At 40.4% G+C, this 25,733-nt stretch overlaps 4 protein-coding genes across 4 annotated transcripts in view; 2 read left to right on the forward strand and 2 right to left on the reverse strand.

The window, feature by feature from the left end:
* zmp:0000001267 (b(0,+)-type amino acid transporter 1) overlaps positions 1–4,276 on the reverse strand; it is a 36,624-nt gene extending 32,348 nt beyond the window's left edge. Inside the window, exon 1 of the mRNA XM_050062077.1 lies at positions 2,929–4,276. Coding sequence (XP_049918034.1) covers positions 2,929–3,627 — 699 coding nt within the window. The 5' untranslated portion in view covers positions 3,628–4,276. The remainder of the gene's footprint in view (positions 1–2,928) is intronic.
* Positions 4,277–4,514: 238 nt separating this feature from the next.
* utp25 (UTP25 small subunit processor component) lies at positions 4,515–14,238 on the reverse strand. The gene is made up of 12 exons (XM_050062075.1): positions 14,093–14,238; positions 12,913–12,952; positions 12,453–12,642; positions 12,126–12,374; positions 11,871–11,959; positions 11,355–11,765; positions 10,760–10,976; positions 10,468–10,670; positions 9,243–9,425; positions 8,225–8,334; positions 7,217–7,462; positions 4,515–5,357 (listed from the first exon to the last, which is right to left on the reverse strand). Exons 1-12 carry the CDS (start codon positions 14,191–14,193, stop codon positions 5,102–5,104), a joined length of 2,295 nt encoding a protein of 764 aa, XP_049918032.1. The 5' UTR covers positions 14,194–14,238; the 3' UTR covers positions 4,515–5,101.
* Positions 14,239–16,008: 1,770 nt separating this feature from the next.
* Positions 16,009–17,689, forward strand: grxcr1b (glutaredoxin and cysteine rich domain containing 1 b). Its single transcript, XM_050062182.1, has 2 exons — positions 16,009–16,508; positions 16,719–17,689. Exons 1-2 carry the CDS (start codon positions 16,089–16,091, stop codon positions 16,761–16,763), a joined length of 465 nt encoding a protein of 154 aa, XP_049918139.1. The 5' UTR covers positions 16,009–16,088; the 3' UTR covers positions 16,764–17,689.
* A 2,512-nt stretch (positions 17,690–20,201) lies between these two features.
* On the forward strand, positions 20,202–25,075 carry LOC126400881 (transmembrane protein 151B-like). The gene is made up of 2 exons (XM_050061873.1): positions 20,202–20,708; positions 22,279–25,075. Exons 1-2 carry the CDS (start codon positions 20,631–20,633, stop codon positions 23,686–23,688), a joined length of 1,488 nt encoding a protein of 495 aa, XP_049917830.1. The 5' UTR covers positions 20,202–20,630; the 3' UTR covers positions 23,689–25,075.
* The last annotated feature ends 658 nt before the right edge of the window (positions 25,076–25,733 follow it).

Below are 25,733 nucleotides of genomic sequence, written 5' to 3' on the forward strand. Positions count from 1 at the left end.
TTCTTGAAGAGAAATTGGGGAGAAGCAATCTAAATATATATTAGGTCTTACAGCTGTGTTTGAGGTTAGATAGGTACTATCTGAGGACAGGAGGTCATGAATTTTGCCTCTAATAGTTAGAATTTTGTCATTAAAAAAGCTCATAAAATCATTACTGCTAAGGGCTAAAGGAATACAAGGCTCAATAGAGCTTTGACTCTCAGTCAGCCTGGCTACAGTGCTGAAAAGAAACCTGAAATCCATAAAACCTGCCTGAAAATGAAGGAAATCTGAAACAACTGCATGAGAGTCTATGGAGCACAGCCGTGTTGTTGTCAGACCCTTGTCGGAGGTGGCTGATGCTACGCTATAATTGGCCAGACTGCATTTGAGGGGCAGGAAGCAAAAAGTCCATTTTCACAAACCTGTCTCCTAAAGCCATTTAAAAAATCTATTGGGGTTCATGGGGGTAAAGGTTTTTGTCATTCATTAGGCTATGTAGATAGGTACAATGCATCCAAATGATTGGGTTGAAACCAGGAGTCTCTTGTATCTCCTCTCATGTGGGCAGCTAAGCCCTAATACCCAATTATGGTTAAATTGAGTGCAGTAGATTTTAGGGTTTGGTAGAAGTGCTCAGTAGCACCCTGACTCTGTGAATGGTAAGGCAAAGACTATCTATGCAAGACATGAAACTGTTTCAGAATTTTTGGAAACATGTTTTTAGTGAAATGTGTTCCTTGATCACAGTAAAAAACCCATGAAGCATAGGACACAAATAATCTCTGTCAGAGATTTCACAACAGACTCTGTTGCAATGTTGCCTGAGAGTAATCTGCAGGGTAGCATCACAAGAGAAGGAGGCAAGTCAGACCAAATACAACCACCAACAAAATCCTCATTCCCTTTTACCTCGACTCCTAAACCGAGAGAGAGGGATGCACTAAAACACCAACTAATACTCTCACCAAATTTAAAGTTTAAGAAGCTATGCAGAAGGAAAGGAAGCATCAGTTTAACTAGTGCGCAACCTTCAGTGTCAGAGAAAAATGGCAACACAGATCCCAAGGTGAAACAGTGCAAACCACCCTGAAAATTTTCCCAGGGATGACTAGTGACATGGTCACCCAGGTCAACCAATTGCAATCTCATGCTAATCTGAACTGATACCTCAAAAAAAAACAAAAAAAAAAACAAAACAAAAAAAAAAAAACAGAAATGCAAGGGGCAGACTGAATCAATGTTGACACTTGGCTCCAAACGATGGACACCCTGTTGGAAATTGTTCACAGATATCAGTGCAGACTTTCTGTGGTGACTATTGCTACTAAAAGCCACGGAGTGATTGCTAGACTGGGTAGAAACTAGTTTGGAAGAGTGCAGATGACTTTCTTTGCTTGCAGGACTGTTTATTATACAAGAAAACAACAAACAACAGCGTGTGCATAGCTACATGGTCAAAATCTTTGTGCTCACTCCATCCCCAGTCACTGGGTGCGTTTCATGATGGCTTCTCATTCAGAATGAAATGAATCTGAATGAAATCATTCGGAATTAAAGTCTTTCCAGGTAGTTTACATGGGAAATATTCATTCCGAATGAGGGTTTACACGGGAGATCAGTTTAATCGCCTTTATTCGGGTCCACGCAACGTTTGGGGCAGGGAAGGTTTCTGATTGGATAGGGGGCGGGGCAGATGTTACGTGTTTACGTTTACCGGAAGAAAACACTGTAGTCCTCGCTCCGGATAATAAGATGCAGAAAGAACGGAATGGCTGGAATCTTCCATTCGGGTTCTGAAAAGGAATATTCCACCCCTGTGCACCCGATTAGATTTTCTTTCGGGTTGGCTGTTTTCATTCGGGTTGAGGTGTTTACAAGGAGCATTTCTATTCAGGTAGGGCTTCCAACCCAAATGCAAAAGGAATACATGGCTCCATGTAAACGCACGTACTGCCACCTGTCAAGGTGAGCCCATCTATATACCTTTTTGCACAAATACGCCACCCAGTGCTAAAAAACATAACAAATCAACAAATGACTGATACCATGTAATGGCTGCAACACTTTCTCTATTCCCCAATAGCCTCAGCATGATTTACTCTAACTCTTCATCTAAAGCAGACATTCTTGTCAAACAGACAGACTGCTGTTTTGTGTCAATGCTTAGGCAAATCAATTACGATATGTTTTTGATAGCTGCTTCATACTGTAGACCTCTAACAACCACTTAATCTAAACACAGATTCCGATGACTTGGTCAGGCAGCAACACACTGATGACTCAAATAACTTAACTAGGAAAATCCAGAATAGTTTTTTTTTTTTTTTTTTTTTTAAATTACTCCATATTCAATAAGCAGCATGACATCCACATATTGATGGCTCTTAGGAGTGTCCCCGAGGTGCACATGGATTTCGGTGTGTTGTTTAGCTTGCGACTACAGAAGTTGGCTTAATGACACTTTCATGACAATCAAGGTGGGTGACCAGCATGTTGGTTATTTTTTACTATACCAAAATAAAGCTAATACAAAAGACTGCTAGACTATTTTAATCAGACAAAAGACTGACATAACACCTTTTTCAAATCCCTTGAAAGTTATCAGGCTGCAATGTTTTTGCTGCCTCCATCCTAAATTATGTATCATCATATGTATAGTTGATATAAGTTTACACATTAATTGACTGTATTAATAAAAATAAAAATTAATTAATGTAAATTTTTAGCGTCAGTGGTGTTATGGTTTGAATGACTAGGTAATGAACATATATCCCTTTCTCATAAGCATTCATTGTTTTACATGTCTCAGAAAACATTTATTACGTAATTCTTTAGGGCGATGTTGGGGATGTTGTCAGTGTCAAGGTCACATTGACATGAATGACTTATTGGTTCTATTCGGTAACTCAGTAACTCCACTGAAACCTCATATACCCCTTCACTTACCTCTGGACGTTTCAACTCTTCAGTAACATAATTCAGATTGTTCCAGCCGTCATAGGACCACAGTCCCTGGTAGAAAGCAATACCAATTGGATTGATGCCCAGATTTGTGTTCTCAAAGGAGTCTTCAAAGTTTTCAGTGTGCCCTCTGATTAGCATCACCACACCTCCTATTATAATGACTGCCAGGGCCAGGACCTTGGCCACCATAAAAAACACTTGTACTGACATTGCAAAGCGAACATTTAGGCAGTTCACAGTGGCAAGCACTACAATTGCAGCTGCAGCCACGCACTTCACCACCAGCACTGGAGGGGGGCAGTCTGGGTAGAAAGGAGCCACGACATACTGAGCAAAACTCAGCGAGATGCCAGCAACGCCAGCAGGTCTCACAAATAACACAGAGCTGAAGATCAACATGAAGGCGACGACTGGACCTGAGGTCTTGAGGATGTAGATGTACTCCCCCCCTGATTCTGTTATGATAGTGCCCAGCTCAGCGTAGCAGAAAGCCGCCAGTATCACCAATAGACCACAGCACGCCCACACAACCAAACTGGCTCCAGGGCTGCCGATGGTGTAGAGCACTGTCTGTGGGGACATGAAGATCCCAGATCCAATCATTGTCCCTCCAATGAGGGACACGGCACCCACCAGTCCTACTTCCCGCTTCAGGTTGAGTTTCTGCGTCTTGTCCTCCATAATCACAGCAGTGACAGACAACCTGTTGTCAGACACTTTTACCAACAGAGCAATCACTATAATTATGTGGCCAAAGTCACTCTTGCAGCAGCTCAGGGAGTTAATAATTATGTGGGTGGGTTTAAAGGAGCGTGTTTTGCTTTGTATCTTATCTTTATCAAAGCTATAGTTGCTAAATTTTATGAGGGTACCTTTGTGTTACATTTGCTTAAACTGTCACTATATTCTGAAAGAGGCACACGAGTCAGTCTGTAAAAAAAATCATGTCCTTCCTCCCTAGAATCAGACCACAGTGCAGCAGCAACAACCAACTGAGTCGAGAAGTCTCTAACGCAGCTGTCAATCATTTCAATTAGCTACTGCTTGTGAACTGCAGTCAAACTGTCAAACAAGGCAGCGCTGATCAAATATGAATCAAGATTCTGTGACTACATTGCCTATTCTTCAACTCAAATATTTCTGCAACATATTTTAGTGTACTGTTTAGCCGTAAATGAAAAAGTTGGTCCGACTGTTCAGCAGTGCATGGTACTCCGTTTAGCTGTATACAACATGGTGGCTGTGTCACAAAGTTTTTCATATTACAGCTAAACAGTACACTAAAATATGTTTCTGATGCAGTTATAAAATCTTCATATTCATATTTGATCAGTGCTGCCCAGTTTGACTGAGACGATGGCAAGCTGCTTTAGAGACTCCTCAGCTCTGATTGGATGTTTTCAGTCACATGCAGTTAGGCCATAAGAATCGCTCCAAGGCAAAGGAGTAGGCAGAGGACTATGATTTCGTTCACACATTATCTTATTTAGTGCTGCGTGAATATAGTTAAGTTTTCATCTCACACATGAAACCAATAACAAAGGCAACACACCCATGATTCATTGAAACACTGTATATTGTGTATGCCATCATACCAACAACCATAAAAACTGATAATGATCATTATTTTAGCACTTAAGCACTGTCAGGACAGGCATTGCTACAAATAAGTTGTCTTATCAAACAACAGGTTAGATATTACACATAATGTAGTATGTAAACTGTGCGCTGAATCATTAACACACACGCAACCAGGGAGTGATGTTTTTGCATCTTATCACAGTGATCATTGACGAGCTTTGTAACTCAATACAATTGTTTTATACTCTTTTAACTTTGTGGCTTGATGTTTCAGGACAGCTTCCACCTACAGTACAACACACCAAAGCCCATAAACATGTTTTTTTACAGATGCATGTGAAAGTGAATTGTCCAAATATAATGGAAAACATTCTTATCTGCATTTTTAAGTGGTGCACTTTTCAGATGTCAAACCAGGTACTCTGTAATGTGTCGTATTGCAATCCACTATCACAGACCTGCATTCAATATCTTTTTGGTTCAACTCAATCCAGGGTCATCCTGCTGTCACAATGTACAGTAGCTATGTACCATGGTTTTATTAATTGGTCCCTCTCTAATCTGTCCAGCTCCATCAGGACGTTTTATCTTCCCCCCCCGTAACAAACAGGTGAACAGTCTTGTTGGAGTTGAGCATCTGTCCGGCTCGATGGGCTCCGGTGATGGCAGCTAACTTGTGGGCATCGTAGCGGGAGTAGAGGGCAGTGCAGGTCCAGCTGGCCTCTTCCCCTTGACCCCCCGCTGCCAGCATGTTACACACCTCGCTGTAGAAGTGGGGGAAGGAGGGCAGTCCATAAAATATCAGGTTCTGGATCCCTTTGATAGTGTATCTAAATGATAAAGAAAGAAATGAGAGATTAGATTAGAGTTACTGAGTAAAATTTAAGACCATGCGTATAACCACACAGAATTTATTTTGATACATTTTACAGAGAGTATGAAAGTATGGGATGATATGGGCTAGAATTATTATTTTATAACACTTTTTCAGTACTTTCCAGCAGGATAAAGCAATGAAATCTGATGACTGCAATATACTGCTGATTATTGTAATGCACTGTTTTGATAACGCTACAGAAGGAAGGAAAGGATTTAATAGCTTCCTCCTGCACACACACAATACACAGTCCAAACAATGTCTCTTTCAGCAGCCTGAAATCTGATACTAAAACATTTTCTGACCAACGTTATTGCCTATGGTAGTCACATGTAAGATTTAGAAGGACTACATTCCTGTTTGAACAACATCACTCCACCCCCATTTTGTAGCGAAAACGCCTGAAATGACATACCCAAATTAAAATGACTGTAGCCTCTGAACCGCTCTGACTACATGCATGCATGAGGTCTTGCCAGAAAGCAAACTCTCTGAAGTTTCTTGTGAAAGTGTTAGAAACACTCTAGGTGATACAGAGACAGAGTAATGGGCCTCTGAAGTCAGTAAAAAGTTGAAGATTTTGCCTAAAATAAAATAAAAAATGATTTTCAGGATGAATAACTGTCTGTGGCTTCATCTGAGCATGTAAATGGCACTGTGGGGCTGTAGGCACACACTATCAATGAACATTTGTTTCAAGTCTGAAGAAGATTGCTCAAAGTATGACCATTCTACAGTGTTTTTTCCGTGAAAAGATCCAGGCGGAGCTCCAAATGACAGAGCGCTCACTCCGCTTCAAAACAGAACTATCAGTGATCAAACAACACTCAGCCAGCTTCAAACATCGTACCTTATTGAAATCAGGCGTGATTATGATAGCTGATGTTGTTTATGACAGAAACACCATAAAATATCACCAAATAAAGCCATATGAAACGTGAAAGTTGTGATCCTACTTTCTAGGCAGTACATCTCAGCCAAAAATAGTGGTACGAGTGAGATCTCACCTTTTATAAACCAGCTACGTATCCATTGACGGCTCTGCATGAGATTGCGAGTAATCCTTTAACTTTTCCCCTCGAAAAACGGCATAACATGGCTTGTCACCACTCATCGCGATTTTGGACTTCGTGTATTTAGGCTGCTCTGGTGCGAAAACCATAAGGAATAAAAGAAAAACGATGCCGGATTCAGGAAGCCGAGAGCTCCCTGAATCCGGTGATACCGAGCATCACATGGTTTGATGACGTAGTGCGCCTGTGAGATCCCATTTAACAGAGGAGGGAGGGAGCACGGACGCCGGCGTCCGAACGGAGTTAAATACAAATATATCCCTGTGTGTGTCAATTGCCAGTGAACTACAATAAAGAAGCTACAGTGTATGACTACCCTGCCACGTGACTGTATCATGAATTCTCTGACTCTGCACAAGTACACAGCTAAAGTAAGAGCTCTAACTTGTAACCTCTGTTTGAGAGGTCACATCTGTTTCCTTCACATTAGCACAATTGGTGATGTGTTAACTCTTACAACGGTACTAAAGATAACATCCTTCATGTTCTTTACTTTTGTTGGTCTGGGAATGATTCCAGGATTCAACATCACCAGAGTGCCCATTATGCTTAGTGGCTTTTATTCATGGTTAGCCTTGTGATTAGTTAGGTCCACCTACTGTACCTGACAGTACTCTGACCTCTAGGACAGCTTTACTGGCTGACTGACACTGCACCAATCTCTGGGTGAAGACACAAAATCCCCTTCAAATTAAACACAGAACTACTCACATGTTGGGCTACATTAAACAGAGCTCACCTCTTGTAAAAGTGGAAGCGTTCAGTGAAGAGCAGAAACTGTTTATCCCCCTTCTGGAAGAAGTGCCTGGCTCGGGACACCTCCGACCTGCTGGAATACTCGCAGATGCTGGCAAAGTTTGTCTCCTCTTTCTTCATGTAGTTACGCAACCGGACGTAGTCAAAGTAAGACGGGATGTAGATCAGAGTGTGGGACATGACAGAGTCCCTGTACTGAGGCAGCACTTTATCTACAAAGAACTGAAACCTACAGGCAGGATAGGGAACAAATAAAACAGCTTTACATTTGTGGGGATAAACCAAGCACTCGACAAGATCTCTTAAGCTGCTGCATACATTATGTTTTGTTTTGTTTTTTAATTTAGACACAAATTCAAATGATAAAATTCATAAAGAAAGCAAAGCAATGTGCTACTGACATAAAAACAAGGGTCTTACAAAAAAACACACTTAAAAGAAAAAAATTATTTAGATGATACACACAACTGATCTGTATAACAGCTAATAAACCGAGAAGGGCAAAGAAATACTGAGATATGAATGTAAACAATGAGTTCAGGATGACTATGTAAGTGTATGTGTGTGGATGTGAGCAAATAAAGTGTAACATTATTGTGTAACAGCTGACTGAATGTCTTGTCACGTGCCTCAACAGAGGGAAATGTGAGAGTTTACTGGGAGGCATGGAGAGAGGAAAAGGCACTCCTTCTAACTCCAGAACCTGCCTGAGAATCATCATGTTTTTGTGTTTTCAGTAGTAATCCAGTGATAGCTGTTTGTATATCCACTGAAAACAGGTCCTATTAGCTCATCGCCATACTTTTACTAGTGTCAATTTGCTAAAATGTAAACAAATATGGACTAAAAGTTGTAGCCTACAATGTAGCTCACTGAATAAATGGCAACTTATTTCTCCTGGAGCTTTTAGAACCCTCTGCTCTATCTTATAGAGTCGACAATTTGTCTGGCTGTGATGGCATCACATGGTTCACCTGTAGGAAAACCTTACCGAGTGTCATGGTCCATGAAGCTGTCAGAGGTGAACATCTGAAACACATGAGGGAGCTGAACCAGCACCTGGCAGATGGAGCCTGTTTTCGGTATGTTCTTTGTAGCAATCTGGGACAAAAACCATGCAGGGAATTAACTTTTAAAAACCCACATCATCACATAGCAATAAAGAAACTGTGATTTATGTACACACAAAAGTTTGATGGCCATGATTTCTTTGTTTCATTCTTAAAAAGTCAGCCTGATAGCTAAACAGGTCTTTCCTCAGATATCAAGCTGACGACAGTAAACAACCTACTGTGGCTACAGCTCCAACCACTGAGGATTTACTCAATCTATGAGATCATATCTGCCTCTTAGTAATGTGTTCAACTAAATTACAGTCTGTACTCAATATTTAGTTTGAGGACAGGGCTTCATGGTAACTTATTTCACAAGAAGGACGAAGAAATTTAAAAATTAGGAGCACACAGAAAAACTAGGAGCACTGTAAATAATGTTTATGTTACACAGAGTTTATTAAGAAATAATGTATTGCATACATATTTATACTGCAGTTGTGTAGTGCTACCTTGGTTAGGGCAGGGAATACGGTCTTAGACACAGTCTGCAGCCATTAAGTAGCAGGTTAGCTGCTTCATGCCTTCATCTCTCTCATATCTCTCTTATGCTCTTCTCTTTAGACACTTAACATTAAATCTATATGTTCTCCCTCCACTGGCTCCAATGGATGCTAATGTTGCTCTCAGCCACCCTGTCATTACTAGTCACCATGCTAATGTTTAGATTAGCCACACCCGTTAATATGCCTTGTTCGTTTGTAATTTTTTAAGGATTAGCAGCACAGCAGAAAAAGATTAGGGTAGATTTTAATCATTCACTCAAATGCTTTGCTCGTTAAAAATTTTTTTTGGGTTCCCACACATCTATTTTTAGGTGCAAATGCAAGGAAAATACACACACTGTCAAACCCTACAGGAGCCGATACAATGTTAACTGTAAAGTGTATACAGTACCTGTCCACGGTAGTTGGCGCACTGCTTGGTGAGAATGTTGTTGATCTGTGGGTCTTGGATGGAGCTGAACACCAGCGTCTGCCGGTAGTGTCTGGCCCAGTTGTTCAGGTTCCACATTCTCACCCGGGAGAAGTCCACTCCATGGGAGTCCAGCGGCTGCAGGTTCATGTGCTTCATCACGTGCTGTAGAGGGGAGGAGGATGTGATTTTTTATTAGACATCAACTTATACAGACACACCTTAACTATATCAACTTTTGAAAGACTTGGTTCGTTAAGAATATTTTTTTTACGATGATATAAACTGAATATGGTTAAGAATTATATAGTTTATAATATTCTACAAAGCAAAGATCCTCTATGTGCTCAGCTGAGATCAGGTATTATACCTCTAACTGTTGCAATGGACAGTACCTTAATCTAGAGCAGGGGTCTGCAACCTTTGCCATTAAAAGACCCATTTTTGACCAAGAATAATTTGAAAAAACCTGGGTGGAGCCGCAAAACATGTTTGAGCCTTATAATCAAGGTAAATAGCCTATTAAGTCTAAATTAGCGTATACTTATGGTCTAAATAAGCATTTGTTAATATGTTTTACCACAAGGTGGACACTGTGCAGGGCACTATTTATGATTATTTGTTACTTAAATTTTGCAGAGCTGGCAGTGAGAGCAAACAAATCTGTCCACGCACTACTACATTCTCTATTTTATTCAATTTACTTTTTTGGATTTGGCATCCATAGCTAACCAGCCACTGCTATCGAGGTTCAGCAACATTTGGATTCATAGAATGAATTTCCATAGAATTCTTTTCTCAAAGGCTCAAGGAGCCACTGGACAGGGGCTAAAGAGCCACATGTGGCTCTGGAGCCACAGGTTGCCTACCCCTGATCTAGAGGAATAGCAGATCTGTCTAATGTGCTGTCTAAACGATATAAAAATGACCTCCATTTTGTTTTCTACTGTCCTTTTTATTGTGAACTGTGTGTTGTTTTATTTGTTAAGATAAAAATAGATATCGGTTTTGTAAATATGGAAAATGCACAAAGACTGAGATGGCTGTTCACATATCAAACACATGAAGGATTTTTTCAGATTCTACAGTGGTTGTTAAACAGCAGATGGCGCCACATCCTTTCCAAAAGTAAGAACATAACTCTGCTAGACAGAACAGATGCCATCCCTTGCAGTAAGGTGTCATGTTGACCTGTGTGTATTCTTACCAGGACGTGTTCCCAGTTCTGCATGAGTAAGACATCTGCCTGGTCCAACACCAGCAGCTCGATGGAGGAAAGAAAGTCAAAGTCTCTCTTGCTTTCTCCTTCTGCTCCCAGCACTGTACGGAGGCCCAGCGGAGACGCTATGATGATGTCTGATGAATAAAAGGGGGCGTACAGACGCATGCTGCTCCTCACAATGGAAATGCCTGGTGAGGAGAGAGGACAGCAACAAGGTCTCAGACAGAGAGACTTAGGTTATCAAAAAGTGGGTGGACCTCTGTTTGTTGAACTGTACCTATCCTGAAGTGATCGTCCACGTTGCCTGAGAAGATGGCTCTGTAATCGTCTGGTCTCTGCAGATTGGATGGCTTGTCATCTGCTTCCTCTCCAAACTCTTCCTTGAACCTCTTCTTGTTGTTGATCACTATCTTCTTGCCTTTGGTCTCCAGCAGGCTGATGAGCGTCTGCACGACACGCAGAGCTTTGCCTCGGAATGGAACAAGAATCAGGACCTGACGCACCCATAACAGGGCAGAAAAAATACATTTTGAACCTTGTGGCTATGTGGATAGCATTAACGTACTGAACTATTATGTGATTTATTCTACTCACACAGGCACGCAGACCTGCATGCAGCAAGTACTTCTAATGATTGTTCCAGGTTTTGCTAAATTACTTTTATTATTATTTTGCGACAAAGACATTTTAACACTTAAAGTTTAAATGAAATATTAAGTTGTGCTTCTCAAAGTGTGATCCAGCCTGAGAACAAATTCAAATTCTAACTTAATTATATAAATAATAATAAATAATAAATAATAAATAATGTGTTTAGAAACGTTTAATGGAGCTCTGTTAAGAAGCCAAATATAATGTAACCAGTACTTTACCTTGGGCCGGGTCAGTCCTTGGTCTCTGGGTTCATCCTGCGGCTCAGTTCCAGCTTTACCCTGAGTTTTCCGCTCCCTTAGCAGCGCGTTGTTAGCCAGGACGCCAGAATTGGCCTTCAGTACGTGGTTGAGCACATGGACGCAGTATGCACTGCAAACCTGTGGGCCCTGTTTCAGAGGACAGGTCTCTGGGTAGTAGAGGTCCTTGTAGGAGCCCATTAGAGCTAGCAGCTCCAGCTGCAGTGGGCTGATCTCCTCAGCTCCCACATTAGGATCAGAGGTCTGGTTCAGATGCTTCCAGCTGGTTTCCAAAACTTTGTGGAAAACTGGGAGGTTTGTGTCTTTCTGTGGGCCGATGGATCCAAACTTCTCCAGGGGATTGGTACAGAGTAAATTGCCCAATTTTGGCCACTAAATGTGGGGAAAGGCAAATATAATGAAGCACATCAACTGTACATACAATTCATTTTCATTAAAAAGAAGCTGGACCATTTCATGAAACTGTGCACTTATTACCGTGATCTGAGCCTTGGCTTTACTGCCAGATGTTATCTTCTGCACATCCTCTTCACCAAGTTCTGTGTCCAAATGCTGTACAAACATGTCTGCATATACAGAAAAAAACTGTAACGCATACCTCAACCCAACTGTATTCCAATACTCAATTTACTTATTTTAAAAAATAAAATCACATACAGTGCATCTTTTATAGGTTACTGGACAGAAAATGTAGGGCTATAAACTTGACAAAACTATGAGCTATTATCTTACCGTTGCTGTCTTTCTGCTCTGTGGTTCCTTCAGAGTCCTCTTCTCCTCCTTCATCCGCAAAGTTGGTCTCCAGACAGAACTGGGACTCGTGCTCCTTGTCCTCAAACTCTTCAACTCCTGCCTCTTTCTCTGCCGTCTCTTCCCCTTCCACTGCTTCAGTCAAAGCCTCATCTGCATCCTCAGGTCCTTCCTCTCCTCCTTCATCTTCGTCACCATCTTCACCATCATCAACAACTCCATCACTGTCCCCTATGATAGAAAGCACAACAGTCTTCAGTCGACTGCAATATGTTGGCCTCTTCTGTGTGCTGGAACTAAACAACTCACCTTCACCAAGAAGCTCCTCTTCATCCTCTTCGTCCTCGTCATCATCAGTGCTCTCCTCTTCACTCTGGTCATTACCGGTGGGTTCGCTGAGAGTTGAAAGGAGCTTCTGATAGGCTGTCTTCTGCTCTGGTTCCTCCTCTTCATCCTCCAGCTCATCAGGCTCAATGTCAGAGTGTTCTGGGCTTGCTGGCTTTAACATAGGTGAGGACAGAACACCAATCATCAAATTGCAATATTATGATATATGTATGGGTAAATATTACACTGCTGTGTGCAGTATATCAACAACTGGATGGTCCAAAATGTATCTAATATACATCTAATCAAACAGGAGGTCCTTGTTTCTAACAGTGACAACATTTCTTCATCTCTGTCCAGAGACAGTTCTACAATCACTCTAATATCGCACTGGGCTTTACGATATCTATCATCAGGAATTGAATTGAATTGAATTACTCACCAGTTCCAGTATCTCAGTTCTTTCAGGTCTTGCATTGACTCTGTGAATAAACACAAAGGGAAATGTAGTCACTTACACAACATGCACCTATTGTAAGACCACAAACCTGACTAAATAACAAAGACCTTGTTCTAGGCTGCTTGTTGACATGTTGGTATTAGAAAAAATAACCACCAGACCATCCATAGAAAAAAATAAAGCTTTGAGCTTTCTGCACTCAATACATACACTAAAGAACTAAGCAATGAGTTGAGAGAGCAGGTTAAGAGAAAAAAGCATGCCCACTAATTGTGGAAGACCATGTCTTGAACAAAGTCCCCTGAAAGACCAATCTGTATTCCGTACTGTATCTGTATTTTCCTAAAAATAAGCATTTATTAACATGTTTCTTAGATTCATGTTATTTGTTTACACTGAGGAAGAGTCAAGTTTAAAAGAGTAGTCTGATCAGAGAAGTTAAACGCCCCAACTGTCACTTACAAGGAGAAATAAGCATCCCCGCATCAACTATTGTAGATACAGTTGTAAACTCTAAGGCAATTTATTCCCATTATACCACGTAAATGTAGTGAGGTTCGTGCATGTAGTCAAAGGCTTGTTTGTTTTCACTGTGGCAGGATTTTAATAAAGCACATCTACTTGTTTAACAGCCTCAAGACAGCTTACAGTCATACCAATGATACAATGAACAGTTAAGATGTGTAAGTAAACTTTAACCTTATGCAACTGATTCTTTTACTCCTCTGCTACTAGCCATTTTGCTAATGAATAGGCTATTATCACTGGGCATACATTAGCTTTATGTGACTATTTGACTTTGACGTGTTAACTCCAAAGACCTTCTCAGCCGTGTGTTTACGCTATTGTTTTCACTTTAATCCGTCGAAATCAACTGAACTATTTTGGAGGAACCTAAAACTGCTTTCAAAAACAATGTTATTTATGAAAATATATATATCGTGTATGTCTGTAACGTTACATTTCAGTGAACAGGCTCCTTCGAGAAGTATTATTCATCCAGTTTTATATTTTACTAATAATAAATAGGCTACAGCTAACTTTGTCCACTGTATCTTGCTGGACTTGCTACAGTGGTGTGAATTTAACTTAGCTAGTTGGCTAACATAAAAGTAGCTAAATTATTCCTTTACAACGGGCCGGGGTTTGCTGTGCTGCTTACACATCATGAAATGGATGCTCCTCTCCAAATTCTTTCAAGTGTTTCTTCTGTTTTTTGGATAAACTTGTGAAAAGCTGCTTATTCTGCCTTCTTTTCCCCATGTTGACACTGTGCTGCACGTGCGGTCCTCTTGCTTCTTCTTCTTCGCTGGTGGTGAAGCAGTAGTAGCATTACTACCATCTACAGGCCTGGAGTGGAATTACAGGTTTGCTCCAAGTAGACAACTCCAAGTCGATGACATGAATGAATTGATTATCAGTTTATGTAAAGCCACTCCATATTGTACAGTATAAATAATGTACCATCAAAACACTGACTCTGCTTATAGAGACCAATCTACTCTCTGATGCCTGACGAGCTATACATTATTCAGTGTGACAGATTATTAGTTTAAGGTCACTAGCTATAGAGAGAGTATAATTGTTGAATGATCTACTGATATTTGGAAATAGGTTTCTGGCAATATTTGCTTGCTCTTTGTATTCTGTTGTAATAAATAAATAAATAAATGCAGAATATCATAGCAATTGATGTCACCTTGAATCAGAATCTGAATCAGAAAAACTTTATTGATCCACGAGGAGAAATTATGATTTGTTACAGTTGCTCCAATGTAAAGAATAGAGAATCATAAGAAGTAGGAATAAGAGTATGAAATAAAGAGTGTAAATATAAAGCAATGAAATAAAATAAAGTAGAAATTAAATGTGCATTAAAACAAATGTAAAATGTGCATTATGCTACTGTGTTTAACACTAGTACTGAAGATATAAGAATCAAAATTTAAAATAAAATATATATCATCCAGGTGCTGAAATTGTAAGTGTGAAAATTTGAACTACAATATATACATCACTAGAATAAAACAACAATAGAATTAGAGCAAACATAAGAAATATGTACATACAAACATTAATAAAGTGAATTAATAAATTGAATTAATTTTTTTTATTTGAAAGGGACAATGCACATTATTCAACATTCAAACATATGTAAATGCACCTAAGTTATCTGAGAGCCTAGTTTTTATCTGCAGTCTGTTCACCTGATGTTGTTAAGCATCCGAGAATAATAAGAAAAATACAATATATGCAATATACATGTAAAGCACACAACACTGTGGTAAAAAAAAAAGTATATACAACACATTTAAAGATGCACTTTAATATACCCACTTTCTCTTCCTCTGTAAATTTGCTGTAAAAACTAAAATAGACTTCAATGCTGAGAAAGAATAGTTATTTCTCAACAGAGCAAAACACCTGCTCTGTGTCTGCTGTGATGCAGGAGCAGTTCAAGAGTTTGTCATGGCCTCAGGTAGAAAAGTCCTATGAGCCCCACCAAGCAGCAGGGTGACGAATGACTGTAATAGATTCGTCAGTGTGACAGTGAGACAAAAATGTATTGAGAATCTTTTGAGTAAGTAAAATCATTATGATTGCGACAATTTATGGATTTCTTGCTTTTACTCTTAATTTGATAGCCACAAAGGGCGACTGTAACAACTCAGTTGAGTGTAAACCCCTGAACAGTGATGATGAAGCACATAATTTGTAACACTAACAAAAAAGAGACTGTACCCCATACTCCTGTGGTAGATATTTGATCAATTATTCTGGCTTCAGGGACAGACAGGGTTAATGGAGGTTGCAGTAAAGTGCACAGAAGGTTATCTGTGGTGCTTTAAAGGTACAAAGCAAAACACTGATCACAGGTCTGTAGTCTATCTGCTCTTTGAAAAGTATCCTTGATCAATTATTGAACATGGTTATATCAATTACTGTTGGCCTGTTTTAGCTGTTACCATGGCAGAGGCTCATGTATTATTAACCATTTGGGTGTCTAGTTTTTGTACTCAGGGTATTTTCGGCCCATTTTGACACGTCAATGGGGATTTTATTGTTTGATAATTGCACGCCACTATGGCTGAGGCTGAAAGAGCACGTCTGGCTTTTCTGAATGGGATGTTAAACATGTAAGACAGTCTTGTATTTCAATGGAGGGGCCAAAAGTGAAACAGGAGAAAGAAAAGGCTGGGAAAACAGTTCGCTTTAGAGTAGCATCTGCCAACAGCGGCCGGGTCTTGGCGGAGGTGTTCAAGGATGAAACGGCCTGGAGCGGCTCAGTATCGGACTCAGTGGACTCTGACTGCACCAGCAGCCCAGAGGCAGAGCAGGGCAGCTCGCCTCCCATCAGCGAGGCTAACAGCCACCTGAATGGTCTGGTGGTGGAAAGCACTCCGGATGAGAACGGCTGTGAACCTGATGACTTGCTTTTGTATGCCAGTGCCAAGAGAGAGAGGCTCTTCAGCAACAAACGGATCAATATCTGTAGCAAGAATGGGACCATACGAGGAGTGAGGAACAAAGTGAGCGCAGGTCAAGAGCTCTTCAACACCCTCTCCAACATGTACTCTGTAAGTGGCTCTGGCAAAGGTGGAACTGAGTTTCAAAATGTTGTTGCAGGTCGATTCTAGGTTGAGCCATAAAAGCAATTTAATGCTGTTTCTTTACTCCTGTACCCACCTCAGAATTGAAGAAGAACAACAACTATAAAACCCTTTGAGGAGTATAATCCTTGGTGAAGTGTTTGGTTAGTCATAACCTTTATTCTCTTTCCCTCTAAGGGTTCTCTTCGTCATCAGAAAAGGAGACCCTGGGAAAAGCAGTAAACAGTTTGGAAATAGCAGCTTCACATGATGTAATCAACAGGAAGAAATCACCCTGTGGCTGAAGATTGTCCTGCAGTTTGGTCTACACCAGGACTCCTCACTGAATTTACAAGTATCTGGTTCTTCTATGAACACATTTACCTTTAAAAGGACTACAGCTGTATGGTCCGGTCTGTTCAAGTTCTTTGACTCACAGATAAGGATCAAAAACAATCTAGTAAGTAACTCACTATCATGTCATTGTAGGCAGTGTCTCTAATGTTCATATACGTATAATCATTTGAAACCTCTCATATTAACAACATCATCAAAACAGTTAAATATATGTAACATGTTTTTATACACTGCTAAACTGTGCTCGTGCATGTGTATCACTAAAGGCAAGTAACCTGTACGTTAAACAACTAAACAAACTAGCAAAATGTAAGTAAGAAAGTAAGTAAGATCATTTCACCCTCTGAGACTTTGAACGAGTTTCTGAAAAGATTTTTTTGTATTTTTTTAAGATGTTATGTGTATAATTGTGATACAGAGTTTCATATGATTTTGATATTTGGTGGAGTCTCTTTCATGGCATACAGCTGAGCTATGTCAACATGCATGTTTTTTTAAAAAGTATTTTTTAATGACGTTCAAACTAGACTGGTTGTGCTTCATATTATTTATCATACCCATAACTCCATACACTCAAATTATATAAACCTTACTTTGATTCAAGGGGTAGATGTATACTTCTGTCTCATTGCTGTATTGCACTACATTTTATGTTTGTTCCACTGGTTTCTGGAAAAAGTTGCTGCCTTGGCTGTTACATTTATTAAATACTTGCAAAAGTTTTTAAACATTTTACATAATGTGTAACCCAATGAAACATTATGTATTACTGTATGTATACTGTATGTACTGTAATGTAACTGTTCATTTCAACAACTATAAACCAGCAATGGAAATACTAGCCTGTACCCTCTCTCTTTGTCGGCTCCTTAAAATACTGCAGTCCACAGCAGCAGTGAAAAACAAAACCCTCCAACACATCCATGTGAAAATGTAAAACTGTAAGGTCATTTACTTAGCTTTTTATCAAACACCTTACATGACAAGTGAGACTTTTGACCTAAAATAAACAGAGGAACACATCACACATCTATTTTAAAACAGCTGCATATGAGAGGGACAAGTAGGTCTCAATTTACAGACACATTTACTGACTTAAAACAAAGTCCAAACACTTCCCACAGTATTCTCATGGGCTCATTAAAAAAAACCTTAAGACTGAAAAGTGTGATGAAAATCTGAATGATTCAGACGCTTCAAGTCACAATAAAGTTAAATAAGCATGAGTGAATCCTGCAAATTAGAGTTTGGGGTGCTGACAACAGAGCTATGATAATATGGGTCAATTAACCATGGTGATAAGTAACTAAATACAGATACTCAAGTAGTGAACTTGACTTCACATTTGAGGCACTTGTACTTTACTTAAGGATTTGCATTTTATGTTTCTTTCCACTACATGTAAAAGGTAAATATTGTACGTTTTGCTCCACTGTTTCAGTTTCTGCACATGCACATTTTATAAACACAACATATGATGCTTAATGATAGATTAAACTACCCAACAGAAAATAGATGAGTTAACATTAGCTCCAACTTCACCAGCTACAACATCAGAATGCTGAATTTCAGTGTTTTAACATTAACACATCAGTAAGCCTGCAATAACCCTGCCTAATGAGTACTTTTACTCTTGGTTAGAGCTGCAACTAATGATTGTTTTTATTACTAATTACCCTGCCCATTATTTCCTTGTGGTATAAAACGTCTGACAATAGTTAAAAATGTTGTTCACAGTTTCTTAAAGCCTGAAGGTACTCTATTTACTAAGGAAAAAAATAGGGAGTGTTCCATTGGATCAAGGCACTATGTAGTTAGTTATAAAAACTCAGGTGCTCTTCGAGGATGGGGCAAACAGTCATATAAAGATAAAAAACAATGACTGGCCAACTCACTCCAAAAGTCCAAGGTACTGTAGTTAAAAATCCTTCATTAATACATGGATGGATAAACCAGTGAGTTTTGACTAGAGAGTCTTCATCAGGGTGTAAGATGAAGATGTAGACTGATGAGGACCCTCTAGTGAAAATGTGTTGGTTTATCCATGCATTAATTCAATTCAATTCAATTCAATTTTATTTATAAAGCCCAATATCACAAATCACAATTTGCCTCACAGGGCTTTACAACATACAACATCCCTTTGTCCTTATGACCCTCGCAGCGGATAAGGAAAAACTCCCCAAAAAAACCCCTTTAACAGGGAAAAAAACCCATTAATAATGTATTAACTATAATCAGAGTACCTCAGATGCATTTTGGGACTGCCTGCCTGTACCATGGACTTTTACACTGAGAGAGCTGGCCATTTGTTGTTTTGTATCTTTAAATTCACTATCATATAAGACAAATAACAGCAAATCCTCACAATTCAGAAGCTGGGAATAGATAATGTATGATCATTTTTTTGCTTAAAAATACTTTACAGATTATCAAAATTGTTGCTGATTAATTTGTTGTTGATTAGTTACTGATAACACTTGCTTACTTTTATGTAAACAAAACTTTGAATGCATTGAATTGAATTTTTACATTTTTGTATGACTGCTTGTATTCAAGTAAAGGATCTGAGGACTTCCTCCATCACTGCACTTCACTAAACCTAAAGATATCCAATTCATCTAATATTATTTAAAAAATATTTCTAAATACAAAGTGGAGTGATGATTATAAAATGACTTAATAAATAAATTATTTAAATATTATAGTCAATCAGAGTGTGTTCCTACATGGCTGTGTATATTTTGTGATATTTGTATCACATCCTCGTGGATCTCTAACAGTGTGACATTAGCCTGCTGGTGGCTATTTTATTTTGTACGGTTTAAAGAGAAAATCCACCCCAAAATCAAATATTTTTTTATTCTGTAGTATTGAAGCAACTCTTTGGATCCTGTGTATTTTATTAGGATATATGAAGACATTTTCTCATTCACATGTCTGATTTTTTAAAAATTAAAATTCCTTTGCATGCAGTGTTTTGCCTGTGCTCACTGAAAGAGCAGACAGATTCAGTCATCACCATATATAGACCTAAATCACTGAATATGGACCACCTCCAAAAGTGTCACCTGATCAACACTTGTCTTGATGCTCTGATTTGCAGCCTAGCAAAACAGTCCTGTGTATTTTACAAATATATTGTCTTCATCGCCTCATCATCACTTCCACTGCACACTTTAAGACTCAGTTTTAGGGTGGACTTCCCCTTTCAGTGACAGATTTATGCAACAACATCTCACCGTACACCTGCCTCAGTCAGCACCACGGACAGCGACCCTGCCAGCTCTCTGCATACACTGCTAACGGCGCCTCCTGCACACACTGATACACACACACACACACACACACACTGATACACACTCACAGCGGCCCCCCAGGGGCAGGGCATGTTCATTTTGTAATGACTACCAGCTAATACAGCATAATCTACGATCATGTTACTGCGGCATTGACAGCTTAACAGCAGAGGGCAGGATGCAGGCTTTCCCACAGACACCCCCTCGCCTTTTATTTTTTTAGTTTCTCAGCCACCGGAAAGATCCCTTTATTTTGGGTTTCACCGACCAACATGCCTCCGTCGACTCGTCTCGGGCTTCTCTCAGGGCGGAGTGGCTCTAAATGATAACAGATGTGATGCACGTCTGGCAAGGAGCACGTCTTGGTTGAGGGTCTCTGCAGAGCAAGGTAGTGAAATCTCTTCCTCTTCCTACTCCACGCCCTGTCATTATCACCAAGAGCTCCACCAGCACCATGTCCCCTCCAGCATCGGCTGCGACAGCGAGTGAAAGCAGTACGACCACCGTATTCGAGGAGGACACCAGGGAGGAGGTATGGTTGTTCCAACATGCCTTATATGAGCAAACGTCTGGTGTTATGCTGTGTGTGTTAGATGCTGGCGCAGGGCTTCAGTGGGTCCATGTGTGCAGGATGTAACACACTGCAGGTGGATTATCTGGGGTTATAAATAATATCCTTGGTTTCAGTTTGACACAGGAGAATTTCTATGATGTTGCAGCCTTCAATAATCATTTCAGAGTAAAATGGGTGGACAGGTGTGATTGGTAATCCCAGCATCTTCACCTGTCTTTCATCTATCATCTGCTGTAGAGAGCCAGTAGCTCTGATTTCATGTTAACATCTCTCCAGCTCTTAAAATGTTCACAGAGCTGCAGTCCAAGTCTGTTGAAAATCCTTATTGTGCTGAAGATGTTGCAATTATTAACAAGCAAAATGTCATTTTAAGTAGGTGATAAATCACAGGTGTAAATTTCAGGGTGGGCACAGGCGACACCTCCATCTCAATATTTATAACGTGCATTTGTCCTCCCAGTAACAACAAGTAAGTAGCAGATGACTTTTATTTTGACTAAATTAGATACATTAAAACCTTAAATTGAATGAATGAATAAAGCAAATTTCATGCACAGAATGCGCTTTACAATTCAGTGGCAGAGACAAACAGCAAAGAAATAAAACCATACAATTATACAACACTCATTCAAGGAGAGAAGAGAAGAATACATTAATTTATCAATCAGTTAATCAATCAAATAATAAAAAATACATATAAAAATATTAAAACAGATAGCTGCTAGTTATAGGCTATATTGAAAATTAATGTTCTGAGTCGTCATTTAAAAGTGACTGAGCCAGAGGTTTTTGTAGTGACATTAGGAACAGTTAAAAGAGCAGCTGTGGAGGATCTCAGGGTTTGTGGATGGACCTAAGGTGATGGGGAATCTATAAGGAGGGGGTAAAGCCATTAAAAGCCTTAAAAACCAATAAAAGGACTTTAAAATCAATCCTAAAAGATACTGGGAGCCGGTGTAGATTACGTAAAACAGGAGTTATATGGTCTCTTTTTTTAGTTTTTGTTTAAACCCTGGCAGCAGCATTCTGGATGCTCTGTAGTTTTGCCATGGCAGTTTTAGGCAGGCCAGTATATAGAGCATTATAAGAGTGAAGACGACTGAAAACGAAAGCATGAACAAACTTCTCAGCATCATGCTGGCTCAGTAGAGGTCATACCTAAGCTATATTGCACAAATGATAAAATGCAGTTTTTGTTAATGAATTAAAATTTGCTTTAAAATTGAGATCAGAATCTAAAATGACAAACGACACCAAAGTTTGTTACCTGAGGTCGTGTCTGTGTGGCTAGATGACCCTGTGTAGTGAGAACCAGATCCCTCTTATTTTTGGGGCACAAAAGAATAAAATTGGAATCCTCCATAATGCAGAAAATGAAGTGTTTGATGCTCAAGATTTTCTGGCAGAGGACCACCAAACCCAACATTTCATATTTGTCCCCCCAGTGTTTAAAGGAAACCTACGCTCTTGTGTATGGTTACAGTTTTATCACTTCCTCTTTTGTTTTGTTTGTGCTTTGACTCAACAGCAAAGACCCCTGAAGCAATCTCTGAGCAAGTCACTATGCCGGGAGAGTTTTTGGAAATGCCTCCTCTTGTCCATTCTCATGTACGGCTGCATGGGAGCGATGGTTTGGTGTCATGTCACCAAGGTGACCCGCCTCACCTTTGACAGTGCCTTCAAAGGGAAATCCATGATGTACCATGACAGTCCCTGCTCTGACGGCTATATCTACATCCCTCTGGCTCTACTGGGCATGCTCTATTTAGTCTATCTGGTGGAGTGCTGGCACTGTCATGTGAAGAATGAGCTGCAGCACAAAGTGGATGTGGAGGGCATCTACGAGCGCATCCAAAGGATGCAGCAAGCCAAACCCTGCATCTGGTGGAAGGCCATCAGCTATCACTACGTTCGCCGAACACGACAAGTCACACGCTACCGGAATGGAGACGCTTACACCAGTACCCAGGTTTACCATGAACGTGTCAACACTCATGTCGCAGAGGCTGAATTTGACTACGGTCACTGTGGTGTCAAAGATGTTTCAAAGCAGCTGCTGGGCTTGGAGAAGTCTGCTCTTACTAAGATGCGGTTCACCAAGTGCTTTAGTTTTGCCAATGTAGAGTCCGAGAATTCCTACCTTACACAGCGAGCAAGGTTTTTCACCGACAATGAGGGCCTTGATGACTACATGGAAGCCAGGGAGGGCATGCACCTGAAAAACATTGACCTGAAGGAGTACGTCATGGTGCTGTCCGACCCGGACCACCACCCCTGGTACCTGTCCCATTACGTCTTCTGGTTTGCCTCACTCCTCACGTTCTCCTGGCCTCTCAGAGTCTTCACAGAGTATCACACTGCATATGTCCACTATCGTGTTGAGAAGCTCTTTGGGCACGATTACCTCCCCGTGACCCCATGTGATGATCGGCCATATTGGCGTCGTATCCCTCGTGTTAACACCATTGACAGTACAGAACTGGAATGGCACATTCGTTCCAACCAGCAACTGGTGCCCAGTTACTCAGAGGCTGGCCTGATGGACCTGGCCCAGTGCCCAACCAGCTTCAGCGGGATACGTCAGAATTGTGAACGCTGCCACAGAGCCATCAGCTGCTCCTCTGTGTTCTCCAGGAGCGCCCTCAGCGTCTGTACTGGTGCCAGCTCCCGCATACCCTTCAGCAGCAGTCGCTTCTCCTTGGCGCGGCGCTACGGCTCCCAGCGCAGCTGCTTCTGGAGGAGCGGCAGCTTGGATGACCAGGAGAGTCCCAGCGAGAACACCCGCTGTCTCTCAGAGCGCCTCACCACAGATGATGAGGAACCCCCAGACTATGAGGACGCACTTTGCTACCCAGTGCTCATAGTTCACTGTAGCGAGAATTGCCACAACCACAGATCTTTCCACAGAAATGGCTCCTGCGTGGAGACTTCCTTATGACTATGCAGTCACTGACAGTGGCATGTCTGTAGCATACAAACACTTTGCACATCAGAAACAAGAGTGTGTAAACATGTCTTAATGTGAGATACACAGATCTGTGCTGTATTGTCATACTATCTGCAACAAATGCCTGAATACTGAATGTGTGAATCACCAAAGCAATAACAGTGATTAGTGAGTGGAGAACAAAGCGATGGTGGTATGTGAACCTCCGAGGATACACGCACGTGGAGAAATTATATCTGCCTGGCTTCCAGTGAAAACCAAGCAGACACAGACTGTTACACTGTACATCGTTGCCATACCTTTTAAGGTCTCATATGTACCGTACATGTGAAACTGAAGCTGCAGTTACCTCATACGACCCTTTCAGAGGCCACGAAGAAGACGGGCAGGTTAAACACCTCATTCATTCAGTGAAATCTCAGTAACGCAAACACTGACCAGTCAGATAACTACAGCAATAACTGTGAAAATAAATATCCTTATAAGTGAAAAAGTAAAAGGAGGAACATCAGTGAAGCGTGTCGGCTTATGCATGTCACAAATAGACAATAGTCAACATGGAAACCTGCCGACCAAAGAGACAAAGGAACTCGGGATTCTCTCACTCACTGTTATACCAATCTATAATGTTTGAAAACTTACATTACTTGTGTAAAGTGTTGTAATTTGACTTTGTACCTACTTTTTTTTATCAACATGCCTCATGTATTTCTACTTCAGTTAGTGACTTTCTGCATTCCCCAGAATGCCTTGTGATGAGTGCAGAAAACAGGTACGAACTCACTTTCAGCTGTGGGGTTTGTTAGTAGGTGAACAGTGACATAAAGAGAGTAAAAACAGCTGTTTTAACTGAGATAAAAAAATGGATTGTGTCCTTGTCCTCAGAGCAAACCTGTCTTTGTGGTTACATTACATTCTGTTCTATTGAGGCTGCTGTGGGACGGAGAATTTGATATAGCTGATGTGCTTCTTCTACAATGGATTTCTCACTGTTGGACTGTTGACTGTTGGTGCTATATGGCAGCTCCAGAGAGAAACGTACTTTTCTTTTGGATGTTGACAGACTTTCGCCTAAATCTGATGTTTACAGCTGATGTTTTGAAACGTTTTGTCCGACAAACCTCCGCTGGAATTCTCTAAGTATGATGACGCATTGTCACAGTTTGGATGCTTTAATTGTTAAAGAACCAGTGTGTAACATTTAGGGGGATTTAGTGGCATTTTGCAGTGAGGATTTTGGATTGCAACCGGCCGAAACTTCTCCCAGTTAGAATTCTTTCAGTGTTCCTTGTTCAGGAGGATTTTGTTGGGAGCCAAATTATCCACGAATGTCTCTTCCTCTATAAAAACAAACAGACCAGGGGATTTAAACCAGTCAAAAAAGTCTTAACTCATCTATTTTCTCTGATAACTTAAGATCCAGATGTTCAGTAGGTTGTTACCAGGAGCTGAATTATCCGCAGAGGTCTCTTCGTCTCTAAAACAAACAGACCAGGGGATTAAAGCCAATAAAAACACTTAATAAAGCAGTTTCACATCACAAACAAGTGATTCTCTGATGCTGTTTGGCCTGTTGGAGACAGGCTGATAGCCCAGCACCTGCTTATGTTTACTCACCTTTTTTCTCGAAAAAGTTAAGATCAAGACAATCAGGAGCCGAATTAATTGCAGAGGTCTTTTCCTCTCAAAAACAACCAGACTTGGTGATTTAAACCACTGAAAAAACAAACACAAAAGCACAAATGGCCCTGTCTAGAGCCAATGTTTGGTTTGTCTGTTCTTGCCTGCTGTAGAAACATGGTGGTGCAACATGGAACTCTCCATAGACAAGAACAAGACAAGAATCAGCTCCCTATGCAGATAGGTATAAATGGCTCATTCTAACAAAAACACAGTAGTTCTTATTTTCAGGTGATTATACACTAAAGGAAACATACTTATTATATTATATTCCATTTCAGTATATCCCCCTGAATCCTGCACACTGGACCTTTAAGGTGTTTTAGGTTGTTTTTTTGCTTTAACGTTTGACACAT

The sequence above is a fragment of the Epinephelus moara genome, chromosome 14 (genome assembly GCF_006386435.1).
Source record: "Epinephelus moara isolate mb chromosome 14, YSFRI_EMoa_1.0, whole genome shotgun sequence".
Taxonomy (NCBI): domain Eukaryota; kingdom Metazoa; phylum Chordata; class Actinopteri; order Perciformes; family Serranidae; genus Epinephelus; species Epinephelus moara.